The sequence below is a fragment of the Aulonocara sp. 'chitande type north' Nkhata Bay genome, linkage group LG9, assembly GCF_057382095.1.
Source record: "Aulonocara sp. 'chitande type north' Nkhata Bay isolate Kocher_YH1m ecotype deep benthic linkage group LG9, A_spYH_male_GT1.1, whole genome shotgun sequence".
Lineage (NCBI taxonomy): Eukaryota > Metazoa > Chordata > Actinopteri > Cichliformes > Cichlidae > Aulonocara > Aulonocara sp. 'chitande type north' Nkhata Bay.
Window position 1 is genome coordinate 7,585,426 of NC_141352.1, and position 15,930 is coordinate 7,601,355.

At 46.1% G+C, this 15,930-nt stretch overlaps 2 protein-coding genes across 8 annotated transcripts in view; both read right to left on the reverse strand.

Annotated features, from left to right (window-relative positions):
• Positions 1-712: 712 nt before the first annotated feature.
• LOC147321526 (uncharacterized) lies at positions 713-3,940 on the reverse strand. Of its 2 annotated transcripts, none has more exons than XM_086305570.1 (3): positions 3,802-3,940; positions 1,982-2,261; positions 713-1,613 (listed from the first exon to the last, which is right to left on the reverse strand). In XM_086305570.1, the coding sequence occupies exons 2-3, from the start codon at positions 2,250-2,252 to the stop codon at positions 1,306-1,308; spliced, it is 579 nt and encodes a 192-aa protein (XP_086161696.1). In that variant the 5' UTR covers positions 2,253-2,261; positions 3,802-3,940; the 3' UTR covers positions 713-1,305. The 2 variants fall into 2 exon arrangements, with proteins under 2 accessions (XP_086161696.1, XP_086161697.1); XM_086305571.1 differs by having other exon boundaries at positions 1,982-2,264; positions 3,802-3,924.
• An 11,032-nt stretch (positions 3,941-14,972) lies between these two features.
• LOC147321527 (5'-AMP-activated protein kinase subunit gamma-2-like) overlaps positions 14,973-15,930 on the reverse strand; it is a 23,044-nt gene continuing 22,086 nt past the window's right edge. For all 6 annotated transcript variants that reach the window (XM_086305514.1, XM_086305512.1, XM_086305513.1 and 3 more), the window contains one exon: positions 14,973-15,930. This exon is cut by the window's right edge and continues 510 nt beyond it. In XM_086305514.1, coding sequence (XP_086161640.1) covers positions 15,812-15,930 — 119 coding nt within the window. In that variant the 3' untranslated portion in view covers positions 14,973-15,811.

The following is a 15,930-nucleotide window of genomic DNA, read 5'->3' on the forward strand; positions in this document are numbered from 1 at the left end:
TGAAACATTAAACTGATTATTGAAAAGTGTTTTTAAGCACATAGATGATCTGAAAAGGTTCACGTCACATGGGAGGGATCAGCAAAGAGCTGTAGTCCACTCTGTAGCTCATCAGTGTTAAACAATCAGCACAACTATAACGTTCTAATTTAGGGGGATTGGTGGTTTTGACTCCTGTGGAAGTGCCCCAGGACTACGTCTGCTCCTGGTAGGACATTTTGAACTGCATCTTTTGTCTTTATTCTCTGACGTAGAAGATAATAATGATAATAATAATGATGGATTGCATTTATATAGCGCTTTTCGGGACCCCTCAAAGCACTTTACAATTCCACTATTCATTCACTCTCACATTCACACACTGGTGGAGGCAGCTACAGGTGTAGCCACAGCTGCCCTGGGACAGACTGACGGAGGCGAGGCTGCCATATCATCGGCCCCTCTGGCCAACACCAGTAGGCGGCAGGTGAAGTGTCTTGCCCAAGGACACAACGACCGAGACTGTCCGAGCGGAGGCTCGAATCGGCAACCTTCCGATTACAAGACGAACTCCCAACTCTTGAGCCACAATCGCCCCGTACAGATGAAGATGGACAGATTAGAGCTTCCTGCCTGTAACAAATCCATTTGTGGAAACCCACAATGATCCACACTAATGATTGTCAGTTACTGAATATGTTCAAGGTTACTTTACAGACTGAAGCAGACACAGTGACAGGAAACTCATCTTTTATTTTCACGTTGATCAGAGTTACAGAAAGAAACATGAAACTCTGACCCTCTGCTCTCTGACATGTTTGACTTCAACAACATGAAAACAGCCAAAATCCTCATTAATCTGTTGGACTTTTATTCTAATCAGCTCTAAAATGTTCCCATAAAATCTAATAAACTTCTCGTTAACATCAGTGTCCGATGAAAATTCTACAAATAAAGTCATTTTCCTGATTGTTTTGTTCTCAGACTGGAAGTCAGAGATCTTGGTTTCCATCCATCCTGAAGGTTTTCACAGAGCCGACTGTTCAGGTTTGACTCAAAGCCTTGTTTCTGGGACACTTTAGTCCTGAAACCTGCTGAAACTCTGACATGTTCTGCTGTTTGAACATCTTTGTTTGTATAAAGACGCACAGAAAATCGTCTCTGTGAAAATCTTTGATGTGAAAACCAAACCAAATAGATGAGCCTCGCGCTCGTGTTTCTGTAAGTGGATTGGAGGATTAAACATTGAACTGTATCAGCTGCTTCTGGGTGTTACAGATGATTCCTAATTTGCTCTCCTGTGAGTGCTGAACATCTGGCAGTGCGTCACATCAGCTGCAGCTCCCGTGAAAGGCACGGATCCACCTCGCAGAGAGCGGCGATCAGAGCCGAGCTGCCCTGGGATCCTTTTTTGCGCACCACGTCGATCACCTGTCGGGCTTTATCCGCCCTGCTCCTCACTCCGCCTAAATCCATTTCATCATCGATGATGACGCGGCGCTCCAGGAGTTTATCCAGCAGCTTCCTCAGGACGGGTTCGGACACTCTGTCGATAAACTGAGAGCGAACGGCCGCCAACTTCTCCTCTGCCGAGGAGTCGGCGGCGGTCTTTGGCAGATCGGGACCTGGAAGACCTGTGAGAGAGAGGAGGACGGATTAATGCCGAGGTCAGAGTGAGGCCGAAGACCTCCGACCACGGGAGCCTCGGCGTGAAGCCGAAGACCTCCGACCACGGGAGCCTCGGCGTGAAGCCGAAGACCTCCGACCACGGGAGCCTCAGAGTTCCTGAGAACATCCAATCCAGCAGCTCCGACTCGGGCGGCTCCTTCCATCAGCTGTTTGCTCTGAATGCACCTTAAAAGGGAGAGAGACACTCTGCACACACTTCCTGTTTGCACGTCCTGTCACAGCGTGACGCTGCTCTGACCCTGATGATGTCACCTGAATGTCAAACGCTCAAACAGGTTAAAGGAAGTGCACGCCTGCCCACAGCCTCACTGACCTGCAGGTTGACCCATGACCTTTCGCAGCTCCTTCACCAGGTCGTTCCTGTTGATCTTCTTAAAGATGCTCTCCATCACCTGCACGGCTCCGTCCATGTCATACTTCTGCACCATCAGATCCACGGCGTCGCACCGCTCCGCCGTCGACAGCCGGGTCACTTTGATGGGCTCGATGTCTCTAAACCGCTCCTTCTTCAGGTTCCACTTGAAGGTCTTGAATTCCTCATCTGTTATGTCTTCCAGGATGTTGACGAGGTCCGGCTCCGTCATCTCAGCTTCCTGCTAGCATCAGAAAACACTGTGATCAGACTCTGATGCATCATGGGTAATGAGCGCACGCGGGTGTAAAGCGATGACGCAGATCCAGCTTTACACTGTGAGAGCGCCGACGTGAAACACAGTCAGTGTTAGCAAACATCTCCAGTAATAAATCAGTGCACCACAAACACATGGACGACTATGACAGAGGCACAGAAAGAGGCGGGGTTTAGTTCAGGAAGGAGGCGTGACCTGGAAGTATCTGCCCTCATCAGCGCTGTCTGAATTCCCCCACATGTTATGGACTAAAGGCACTTCAGTGCTTCCTTTACTTCCTTTAGCAGAGGACACACTGGAGCATCCTTTGTGAAAGGGGAGGAGCAAAAGGCCTCCCCAAACGAACACAAATATTCAAGCATGACCTCTATGAACTCTGCAATAAAAACTACTTCCTGTTGCTGCACGAACAACATGGGTTCATACAGAGTCTGTATGATGTGTATGTGATGGTAACGTGTTCTGTGTGGTCAGTTTGCATTAATGTTCTTTAAACTGGTCAGGATCATCACCCAGTTCGGCTGTGGGTCAGCTGGGATACAGGATGGATGGAAGGAACTTTAAATCCCGTCCACGGCCGTCAGTCCCAAACTCACAGAGATCTTCAAAAAGCAGACGCCAGCAAGGCGGAGCCTAAAGGTGCCTCAACTCGCACACGACTTATCTTTCACAGGCTGTTCTCGTTTACTCGGCCTGCACAAAACAAACAAAACGCAGAAGCAGTGGACACCCCCGACACCAATCAGGAGTCGGGAATGTCAGCATGCCCCGCCCTCAGCTGTTTCCTGCCACTGCAGCTCAAACTGGTTTGAACCTGATCTCAGATTAAAGATGGTGCGATCACACACAGCTGGCTGATGATGAAGTGTGAAAGAAGGAGCAAACCCTGCAGATGTTCTCAGCAGGTTTACAAAGATGGCCTCCAGCTGCTTTTAATCGACACCAGCGATGTCGATTAACAGCCTGTATCCACAGGCTGTGAGGCTCCTGAACTCTCTGCCCCCCTCTCACGGACAATAACCATATCCAACTTCTTAATAGCAATGAACTGGTCTGCATTGGTGCATCATATCTTTATTCTCTTCCCCCTCCTGCCCCCCCCCCCTCTTCTTAAATAGATAACTATCATATCTGATATCATATCTCACAGTACAATAATATTGAATGGGTTGCATTGTTGTATTTTGTCATGTTTCTCAGGTCTTTGTCTGAATTTCTACGAACATTATTGCTAAGGATTGTCTTATTGCATTGGAGTCACACTGGGTTAAATATGTACACTTGGGTTTTAAGGGGTATTTATTATTTTCTTCTTTTTTCTGGGTTGTATGGAAGCCCCAAACGCAATTTCATTGTTCTTGACAATGACAATAAATAAATAAATACTAAATACTAGAGAGCAGACGTCAGGCTCGCAGGAAGGAAACCTTCTGTGGCGCTCGCCCTCAAAGGCCAAGCCAGAGCCTGACGAGGAGCTTCAGGTAGAAACGGCAGACACACTCACCTTTCAGCTCGAAACGATGACAGAGAAAGGAGCGCTTCCACTCGCTGGTGCCTGTCAGACGGGCTTCAGGGCTGCTGCTCTCTCAATGTGAGGAGCTGTGATGTGTTCACACTGAGTTTGTCTCTGAACTTTGATTTCAGCTTCCAAAGAAGTGAGTGTAACCTGAAACTGGGGGAGGTCTTTCTGTGGAAATCACAGCAGACCTGTCGGACGGCATAGCATCATGCTTATCTAATTGCCCCCTAGCAGGTTTACTTCAACTAACCCTGACGTTCTCCGCCTCTTTGTCAGAAACCTGACTGTAGGAAGTGTCAGACATGGCGTGTCCCTTCCTTGAAGAGCCAGTAGATGTTGAAGCCCAAATTCTCCGCAGAGCTCTCCGCCGGGAGAGAGTGATTAGAGCGCGTTTGGACACTTTATCATTTCCTGATGATTTCCTGTGTGAACGTTACCGTTTTTCAGCACAATCTATAATTTATTTGAATAACATCCTCAGGCCTAATATTGCTCATGTGACACATCGCGGACATTCTCTCAGTTCATTACATATTATTTGTATTGCACTTCGGTTTTTTGCAAACGGGAGCTTTCTGTATAATATTGGTGACGCTGAGCACGTTTCCAAGGCTACCGTCTGTCGGGCAGTCAGGAATGTTACAGTTGCACTGAAACGTCTCCTGTACTCGTTTGTGGTGTTCCCCGGTCACAGACCCACAAGATTTATCAAAGAGGGATGCCACAAAATTGCAGGTATCAGGATGAACGAAACTTAATTCATGATGTGGTGATACTTGAACTACTACGTAAATTTTACATTTATTCTCACGGTTCCCAGGCGTGATTGGCTGTACAGATGGCACTCACATTCCAATCATTGCTCCTTCAGTAAATGAAGGAGACTATGTGAACAGGAAGTCTTTCCACAGCATTAATGTACAGGTACATAGTTCCCTGTAGCATTTCAAACTAACAAATTATTTCATTATAGTAATGGATGCTAATTTGTGTTCTCTGCACTGTGAAGATCATATGTGATGCTGCCAACATTATCACAAATGTGGAAGCCAAGTGCTCAGCCTCTGTGAGTGGTGGTGGTGGAGGACCCCCACCTGTTTTTCAGGCCTCCGCTTCTTTTTCTGTTGGCTATAACGGGTCACATTTGAGCATACAGAGTAAGCAAATATGTACTTGTAATGTGCTCAGATAATTTCAATAAGTGCTTACAGAGGGGAAATTAATGTAGCCTCTAACTGCAATTGATTTACATGGGACAAACAGACCAAGCACTATGGCTCATAATACAATTACACCTTACCTGTTTGGACTATATTTCTATATTTCATTTTTACTTGCTGCCAGGAACGTTTGGGGCCTGTTGGGTTGCACCTGCGCTCACATCACATCACAAAATAAAATGTATAAAATAACAAATAAAATAACATATGATAAAATAACGTGTTAAATGGGTGGAAATCCCTCGATCAATGTTTAAATTAACACTCACGCATTGACTCTGTCGGCTATGTTTTGCCATGCATGCTCCCTTTCTTTTGCAGCTGAGGCTGTGTTACTTTTTTTCCGCGGAATTTGCATGTTATCTGCATATGCTGCCATCAGAATTTCGGCCTCAAGCGCTGTAAAATACATTGACCGCGCCTTCTTTCCCTCCGTCTCCATGGTGACTCGCTTAATCTGTGCTCCGCTTATCAGGGCTTTATGTATCCTCGTGCGCGCGCTTCACTTGGGGTTAAAGCAACTCCGCGTTGACTGAACTAATTGTTATCAGCCTTTCTGAAACCGAATATTCCGAGTTGGACAGTTCGGGGTTACTCAACCCTGAGTATCGTTTTTCACTCTGAGTTTTCTAAACCGGCTTCCTGAAATAGGGCCCTGCTCAGCTGGTCACATGACCACACAGCGATGAAGCAGAAACAAACCCCGAGCAGCTCCTCCACAGCAGGAGAGGAGCACAGACACGCCTCCCTGCTGGCTCCGCTCATCCTGCACAGAGCAGCTGGTGGGGAGCACGTTACAAACCCTCTGAGGATCGAGTGGGGGGGCACAGCTTACACAGGTCCCTGCAGCCTCAGTGATACCAACCTGACAACAGCACATCTGCAAACCGGCACTTCCACAGGACTCGAGTGCTGTGTTCCTAATAAAGTGTCACTCTTCAGATAAACGCTGAAAGTGCGTGGTTGATGGTGCGCGCTGTTTTGAACACCATCACACACCTGTGAACGTTCCACTCTCTCAGCACATCCTCAGACTGTTGCATGGCTCTGACTTGTCTGTGAGAGGAACATACAGCACATCATGTCAGCTATCAGAAATCAAACCCATCCAATGGTTCAGCGATATTTGGTGTCTGTGTTCAGAGGGGGACAATGATGGCCTCCATGCATCGACATGATGCTGCAGGGATCTTCTCACAGATTGTAGAACCAGGCTGTGCTGTGAGAAGAAGCTACTCGGAGCGAGGCCGTCTCTCCCTGGTCCACATAGACACCAATCACAAGCTAATACGGTGAAATACTCAGTTACAGAGCTCTAACACATGCTGGGCAGACAGATGCACGTTATACTATAAAACTGCTCAACTCAACTTTATCTAATGTGTCCTTAAAGTGTATATGATTTTTAAACTTGTTAGAGCACGATTACAGGATGTTTAACAAAATCAGTAACATGGTTAATTGTAAAAAGTCTCGAGCAATCATTCGATATTTTCCATCATAACAGGTCCTCTAAAAACACACGTTCAGTTTCAGGCCTCAAACAGCTGCAGTGTTGTGACGTTGGTGGAGTGGAGGGCTGCTCCGAGAAGGTGAAGGTTTACCCGTTTCATCCTCAGTGTTTGGTAGCTTTGGAATGAGCTCATTTTTTATGAACATCAATTATTCAGCAACACAGTTTGTAACTGTTTTATCATTTAATTTAATCTTCCATGTGTTGCTCCAGAGGTGGGACCAAGTCTCAAGTCTTTATCCTCAAGTCAGAGTCGAGTCCGAATCTTTGAATTTCAAGTCCGTTCAAGTCTTTTTTTTAAACAATGTTGCAGTTATATGTTAAATGTAAATAACAGACCATGTGTTCTTTTTGAAATCTGCGTTTATCTCAACACCTGAGGAACTTGCAGAATATACACAAAGTGATCCTGAAATTGCACCTCAGTAATGTACAGCTCAGCTCAGCTCAGCTGCAAGAAGAGTCACAGAATGAACATTCAATGAAAAACCAGAACTTCCTGTTCAGACGGGAGACTGTACAGAGCAAACAGCCATCGCAGTAAATTTACTGCAGCGTGATTAGCGTGTCCTCTGTGTCGTCTGCTCTCTGTGTGTTTGTGTGAGTAACACACACACACACACACACACACACACACACACACACACACACACGAAGTGAACAATGAACAGGAATGTGCACTAACTGTTCTGCATTGCAGTCTGTCAGTCATTTGTAAAATGATGCCACCATAGCTGAACTCGCTCCACTGCAGCTCTCCATGCAGAGCTGCCAAACTGCGGTGGCCACATGGAGTAGTGCAGGAAGACCCAGAGGCGCTCGGTGCATCAGCAGGATCGACATCCTTCCTCTGCCTCTTACAGGAAGCAGCAGAGTCCTCCATCATCACCAGGAGTCACAGGTTACTCTGACTTTGCAGATGATCTGACCAAACAAATTAACAACAGCAAAGAGCCTTTATTACAATTTTAGACGAAAAACTCCCACTAAATTCAGTCTTTACCTTTAAGGTTTGTGTCACCTGTCTTTATGTCCCGACAGGATCCAGGATCCAAAGCAGCTGCTGTGAGGTCACTGGATCTGAGGGGGCAGTGATCCATTCGGACACGGATAAAGATTCCAAGAATCTTGTGTTCAAAGATGCTTGGAGACTCCTGACCAGGCCATTCAGGAAACAGATGGCGGCTTCAGCTTCTCCATGTGGTGACTGAGGGACATCACGGATCAAAACTATTTTCTCAAATCTGTTGCTTCGCTGAAAGGCTTCCAGACGTCCGGCATCTCCCTCAGCAGCATCCGCTCGGTGCTGTGAACAATAGCTCCTGCTGATCAGATGTTCACACTGGAGAACTGCCTCCACTTGTCTCGGGGCTGAAGTCCACCTGTGATCACAGCAGCAGCTTCAAACACGTCTTTGAATGTTGTGCTTGTGTGCAGCTTAGATAACTTTCAAAGAGAAGGAGATGGTCTCTGACAGCCATCTCTGTGTTTGCCATAGCAGCCGCTACTGCGTCAGATCATCCGAGGTGAAGACGTGCCAGAGCTCTGATCACCATCATCATCATCATCATGTTCCTCACCTGCTCAGTGGGGAAGCTCTCCACACGCTGGCAGCATTGTCACGAATCGTTTGTCTGTATCGGTCACATGTAGCTCCAGATTTCTCACAGATTCAGTCACCTGTGTGTGATGCACAGTGATGCCGAGGAAACCCCTCATGACCAGTGTCCACAGCGACTGAAACACGACGTCTCACTCGGCTGAGTTTTTAACAGGTTCTCTGTGTTTGCTGTCAGCTACTGTCAGAAAGTGCTGAAAACTCTTGTTCTGCACAATAGACACGAAAAATAACAGCTTTGTGCTGAGTGTCCATAAGCTGTGATATGGAAGCTGCTGAGGTTCATCTGTGATCCTCTTCAAACTGTCAGTAAATCCATCACAGCCTTAATGCATTAGACTTTAAGTTGTTTCTAAATGGACTCATTCTACATTATAGGCATGCAGACTGTTGGAGCCAGGAATCGAACCACCAACCGTCCGATCAGCAGATGACCTGCTCTACCGCCTGAGCTACAGCCAGGAGGTAGAGCTAAGTCCCAAATAAATATGAACACTTATTAAACACTGTTCTCAAAGCTGTGCATGCAGCTCTAACAAGCAATGATCAGCAGCCCTGTTAACAACAACTGACTTTGGCAAATAAACGACAGCTAATGAAATAATAACAGAGTTGTTGTGATTGACAGGAGAAAGAGCTCGCTCCATCTCTGAGTCTGTGTCGTGCATATTGCACTTGGTTTTTTGTTGACTACTTCATAGTTTATGTACCTGAAAGAAATTTTTGTCCTGACCGTTTGTTTGTTTTGTGTTATTTTTTTTAAATCTGGTTCATCTGATTGGCTGTGATACAGAATGAATAAGAATGAATGAAATGAACTCGTCAGTGTTCTGTACAGCTGTGTCGTTGTCACGCAGCGCAGATCATGTTTGAGGAACAGGGAGAGCGAGTTTCCTCTCTGCCACCTTCAGAGGTCAGTCGTTTGCACATTATTACCTGACTGCGTGGTTAGATCTGATACTGATCGGAAACACACCTGAAATCCAAAATAAATTCTGATGTATTTACAGAGTAGGAGGACTTTGGTGCAATGTCTGGATTACAGTAACACGTACCAGGATGTCCTTCACTCACTGGGGGAGGACGGCCTGATGTCATTCATATCTTTGGCGTCTGCTGGACTCCGAGCAGGTCTGGACCGCATGTTGGAGGACGGACTAACGATCCCACCAGGACAGGAGGAGGCGTCACTGCTGAACAGCTCTGCTGTGTGGGACGAGCAGCTGGACGAGGACAACTCAGGTTCCCTATAATCCCCAAAGTATTTTAGCACATCTGGAGATGCTCCTGGTGGTTTTATACACTCTTGGTTTTCAGTTAGCACTGATCTAAATTACTGTTAGAATAAAATGAAAACGAAGGTTGTATTTAACGTAAAGAACGCTTACACATCTCTCCACCTGTTCTAGATGAATAGTCTGTGTTTGTGGCACTGACTGGGAGAGAGCTCTGCTGCACACAGCACAGCCCACAGGATGAGGAAGCTGGAGGGGCTGCAGAGAACGATGGAGCCTCTGGAACAATCTGAGTCACGTGACCTGGGTAACAGGCGTCAAACCAACAGTGACACCTAACATGGACCAAAATACTGCAGTAAATACTGCAGTAAATACTGCATTACTTTGCTAAAACATTCAGATTACAGTTAGACAAAGCTTAGCTTCTCTCAGTGTTCGATGCTACACAGCGTTTAACCAAAACATGTGGAACTATTAACAACTACACAGAGTACGGTAACAATGCAGTGTTGATGTGACCAGTACTTTACTTGGTAATCAGCTGCCATTCTTTGGGCTCCTGGAACTGAAGTCACTGAATCCAGCAACACTTACAGATTTCCTTTGAATCAACTGTAAAACAGAGATGTTGTAACCTTCAGGCAGGACTGATGGGGGAGCTGGAGTGGATCTAAGCTTTAGTCTGGATCCACAGTGTTCACCTTACAGGATTACGGTGGAACGAAAACATGCAGTCAATCCTGTATGATCTTATACTTCAGGATACAGTGGAATGATGATCCTGCTGAACAGTTCTTGTTATTTTCATCAAGCAGCAACAAACATCAGCTAATGTTTACCAACATCTTTACTCCTTTAGTTTCCACATCAGAGAGAACCTCGCGTAAGGACGCCAACATGGCTAACTGCTGCACCCATCATGGTTCTGAACCAGGGGTGGGCAATTTCAGGCCCAAGGGTCGGTGTTCTGCAGGTTTTAGATCTCATCTCGGGTCAACACACTTGAATCACATGATTCGTTCGTTGCCAGGCCTCTGGAGAACTTCAGGACATGGGGAGGAGCTAATTTAGCCATTTAAATCAGCTGTGTTGGTTCAAGGACATCTAAAACCTGCAGGGACACCGGCCCTCGAGGCCTGGAGTTGCCCACCCCTGTTCTAAACTCTGTAAGTGTTCAGGTGCTCTCACAGAACCAGAGATCTCCTTACAGTTGTGGTCAAACTTTTATTTTGAAAGGTCCGTTTTCATCAGGAAGGATGTGAACATGGATTGTCCAGTCATCCCTGGAGCACGTGCAGGACACCAGCCTGTTTCCATCTGTGATGTTTGAAGCTGTTTATGATCAAAATAAAAACCAGTCTGTACGAGAATGTTTTAAATTAATATCTAAGGACGCTTCGAGGTGCTCTGCATGTAAAATACTGTATATACGGTATATACACAGTACTACAGGTATATACAGCTGATACTATATAGTACCTGATACTTTGAGCTCCTGCAAGAAATCTTGCAAACATGTAAGATCCTCGTCTCAGTGCCCACACGTCTCTTTGACTGTGGTTGGCAGCTCATCAGAACAAAGTCAGCGTCTGTAACGTAGATTATACTGTTCAGTCTAAGCTTTACATGCTAACAGGAAACTACAGATCAGACTGCAGCTGATTGGTTAATGTCACGGCCTTTTATGTTCCAAACACCAACAAAGTCCCAGAAAAGGCCGTGGGTGGCAACAGGAGGTTTGTTTTAGAGCGCACTTCTGACTCCATTGTTTAAAAATCATATGCCGTTTATTTCGTGCAAAATTATAAACAAAAATCTACCAAATAACTTCTTACAACTTAAAATTTAACAAAAGTTACCTTAATTTGCTTTAACAACTTCAAAAGTGGTCAAAAAAAATCATTTTCTAACCCTCCCGTCCTCCCATCAGACATTTGGCAAACAAAAAACCATCCTCACCACACCCCTCCAGGTGCTCTTAATCCCCTGATTAATGGGCGGGTCCATGAGCCAATGAACCAATCACTTTCCAAAACCTTTTCCAATAAAAGGAATTACAAAGTTACGTAACAAAACTAGGTCAGCATATTCTCACAACTTTAAAGAAAAAACTAAAATGGATACAAATTACGTTTTATAAACATTCAACAAAAACACAACATTTAATATTTACTTTGAAGACGTTCCCAGGAACAAGCTCCAGGATTTAGGATCACCAGGATCACACAGACCCACTCAGTCCGCACAGACCCACTCAGACCCACACACTCCCACACAGACCTACACAAACCCACTCAGTCCACACAGACCCACTCAGACCCAAACAGACCCACTCAGACCCACACACTCCCACACAGACCCACACAAACCCACTCAGACCCAAACAGACCTACTCAGACCCACACAAACCCACTCAGTCCACACAGACCTACACTGTGTGGATTTTCCTACGGTAATGACATCTCATCATCGGTCTCATCAGAGGACAGCGTTCCTTTGCATGTGTCGACTGCAAGCACCTGCAGAGGCATCACTTCATTACGTGGTAACACATCTGCTTTGCTGTGAGTGTGCAGGTGGAGTGGGTGTGTCTCTGAAGAAAGCATGAACAGCATCAGCTGCACAGTCATGCTGCAGTGCGAGCAGCAGGAAGGCCTACACACAAACTAACAACAACCCTCACACAGCTGTCCTCCACGAGGTTTCTAATGTCAGTTAAAAGCCAGTAAGCAGAGTGGACTTGTGTGTGCCTCCGGTTAAACGTGTCTGCTGATTCTACAAACGTCCCTCTGCACAGTCACCGTGGTCTGTAAGAGCTCCTCACAGCTGTGTGGGAGTGTGAGCGCTGTGACCTCGCTGCCTGATGTTAAACATCTGTTTTTGCCACCACTGAAGTCTGATTTGAAATATCCTGGAAATGACCTACGAGTTTAAAATAATGCAGTTTGGCATCAAATGAGAGTGATTGTCATCCGTCCTGATTAGCACAGTTTAATTCAGACACAGAGAAATTTTCTTTGCTCCAAATCATTTTATTTGTTTGTGTTTTTGCAGTGAACTCGGTTTTTATTCTTCAAACTCTTTGAAACCAACAGTTGTAATATTTTCATATTCCAGGTATTCCTCATAAAACACATTTGTGACATGAGGCCATTTGCATTTTTATTTATTTTTTAACTCATTTTGAGAAATTGCAGTTTTTGCGTCACCACTCTTCCACATAATCATAAGACATTTGTCTCATTTGGGTGAAGATGACGTATTCTTAAACGTGCTCTGCAGCCACTGCAGGAGCTGGCTCCTCCCTCTGACAGGCACACGTTGTTCAGCCTCTGTAACACAATCACACAGCTCCCACACGCAGCAGAAAGCTGCCATGTGGTCTGTTTTCAGTCGGTAGGCTCTGGTCCTCTTGGCATCAAAGAAACAGGGAATATCTTCAAATCTTTGAATTGACATAGTGGCCTTGTACAAACACACTGACTGGGACATCCCAGTCCTTCTCACTTCCTGCGAGAACAGTCAATCCAAAGAAGGCCATGAGCTCATGTTTGGTTACATTTTTCCACTCTTTTCTCATCTGTGGCTGCTCTTCATGCCTCCATGTTTGTGCATGTCAGCACCTCACAGTGCTAAAGCCAGGTGCAGGCCCTGGCCGACCACTTGGTGTTTGAGCCTGGCTGGGAGGTAACTCTGAGACACGCCCCCTCCTTCCTTCCATATTGACTTATTCAGACGGACTTATGCATTTGTTTGGCTGCCTGCTCTGGACATAATGACAAACATGCTGATAATACAAAGGAATAAATACTGTATGATGGCTCTATAATGTAAGACGAACACTGATGGATCATCTGTGCAGGAAAAATGAGCTGAATCATCAGTGAGGCTCTGATACAAAGGTTTTTTACCCATGTGATGAGGGACGTATCCTGCCTAGAGCCTGCGACACACACAGGTGTGTAACACTTCCTGTTTACCTCCTTTTTAAGTAAGTAAGTAAAATTTTATTTATATAGCACATTTCTAGATAGAGATCACAAAGTGCTTTACAAGATATAACAGATTAAAAAGACAAGATACAAACAAAGTTAGCAAAAAGCAGTTTTAAAAAGATGTGTTTTTAGCTGTTTTTTAAAAGTAATCAATGAATCAGCGGATCGTAAGTCCTGAGGAAGAGAATTCCACAGTCTGGCGGCCACAGTAGCAAAAGCTCTATCACCCCTAGTTTTCAGTCTCGTATACTGAGTGACAAGTAGGCCCTGACTACTCGACCTCAGAGACCTACTAGGGGCATAGGGCTGCAAAAGTTCAATAATATATGGTGGTGCTTGTTGTTGAAGAGCCTTAAAAGTTAAAACCAAAATCTTAAAATGGACTCTAAATTCGACAGGAAGCCAATGTAACTGCATAAGCAACGGTGTTATATGTGAATATTTAGAAACTTTCGTCAAAAGTCTTGCTGCAGCATTCTGAACGATCTGCAGACGCTCCAAAGAACCTTTGTTTAGACAAGTAAACAGGGAATTGCAATAGTCCAGTCGTGATGAGATAAAAGCATGAATAACAATCTCCAGTTCGGTATAGGATATTTACAGGTATTATTGTGTATTTTAAGTTGATGGTTTGTTGGCGTCACAGTTTGGGTGGTAATGTCCTCACCGACTGTCCCATAGATGGGACCTGATGTCATAAGACTTCATTTTACAGTTTTAAAATCTTTACTGTCATCTCGTCTGTTGATGATGAAGTCGCTGTAATCTGCACGGAGGGGGCAGATCCACCTCCAGAGGGTGGAGCTGGTGGGGCTGTTTGTGGATGAACCTGCGGTGAGTTTGTGGGGGACAGATTAGCATTAGCAAGTAAACGAGCTGCAGTGATTATTATTAGGACAGGTTTGTTTAAAAAGCCCACGTCAGCCGACACGTGTGATGGAAGAACGACTCTTCAGCACATCACTGATGAGCTGCACGACGGACATCTGCATCACCGATTTCATGAAGCCAGCTGTTCGTCTTCGTGCCGCAGCATAGAAACACTAACATCATGACCTCAGCAACAGTGGACATCGATGTCATTGTGGCTGTTGCCATGGTTACTTTCAGGTGCGCTGTGTTGACATTTAGCTCGATTCCTCCTCGAGTTCAGCGCTCGGGCCTTTCTCCTCGGCTGTGACGTCTAGACTGTGTTTTAGATCATGTGTGTGTCGTGACGGCGTCGCTCTTAGAAACAGATGGCAGTGGATTCCTCCGCTTTAGGTTTGAGCCGTTAGCTTCCAGAGTGCGTTGCTACTACACTTAATAAGGCGTCACACAGTCTTTGACACCTGGCTGGATAGAGAGGATCCTGGGATCAGGCCCACTGTGGACGCCGCTGAGTTTTCAGGGCGCGCCCTGATGAAGCCTGCACTTCATTTGCATGATGAAGAAGGTTGGAGTGGGGTACAGGTGTGCCTGGTCTCAATCCACAGGGACTGAGACCAGGCACACCTGTACCCACCTGAGCCTGAATCTAATGACGAGGGCGAAGCTCAGCAGGAAGCAGCAGAGAAGAAAAGAAGACTCGAGCACAGCAAAACATCAGGACGCTTTATTCATCGTGTGAACAGCAGCACGCCGACGCTCTGACAGAAGCTCTCTGACACACGACGTCAGCGAACACATCACAGCTGGGACAACCTGCTCTGTAACTACATTTCCCAGAGTCCCTGGGGATAGAGTATTTATATACAAGGTTCACGTGTCTGGTGGTGCACACTGCGTGTTAGCGCCACCTGCAGCCCGCCCCGCTCACCACAGAAACTATGATTACATTAACAATAAAACTCATCTTTGTTCAGATTTACACAAAATAATAAAACAGACGCACTCGTACAATCACCTCAGGTACACAGGTGAGCTCTTCCACTCACCTGTGGCACAACCAGTCATCGATAAAACTCTCCACCAATCAGAGACCGTGGTCAGGATTCAAAGGCACCACGACAGCGCGATGGGCCCGCCCCTTCATGACATAACAGAGGGCGGGTTTTGTTTACAGAATAAACGAGTATTGTTTTTTTTTTACCTGTTGGGAATCAGTGAGCCAATCGGATCGCTCGGGATCTGTGGTGCCTGCAGCAGGTGCAGCGCTGCTGTTGCTCATGTTGCCACGGTAATGATGCGATTGTCGATGAAACACGTGACAGTTTGTCACCATTAAAGTTTGAGGATTAAATAAAGAGACCACCAGAGATCCCTGATTGGCTCTAGCATACATCAATCACCCACAGGCCCCGCCCACCCTCAGAAGACTTGTCCAATCATACGCCTGCACTGTGCATCCCACCCCTTCTTCTTCTACGGTGGTCGGCTCGAGAGGAGCGCGGCGAGCCGTGACGACAGTCCAGAGGAGCCGGGCGATGATGTCACACTGCCTCCCCGTCCCCGCCTCCTTCTGGCATTGCCTCCTCCTCTCTCACTCCTTCATCTGGCTGTTCCTCCACCCCGCCTTTCTCTTCACCTCCCCCCTCATTACCATCGCCCT

Excerpts from the sequence above, each read along its gene's own strand:
- LOC147321526 (XM_086305570.1), bottom strand. The coding sequence starts at position 2,252 with ATGACGGAGCCGGACCTCGTCAACATCCTGGAAGACATAACAGATGAG. Across the intron at positions 1,614-1,981 it reads GGTCATGGGTCAACCTGCAG|GTCTTCCAGGTCCCGATCTG; the intron begins GTCAGTGAGGCT and ends TCTCTCTCACAG.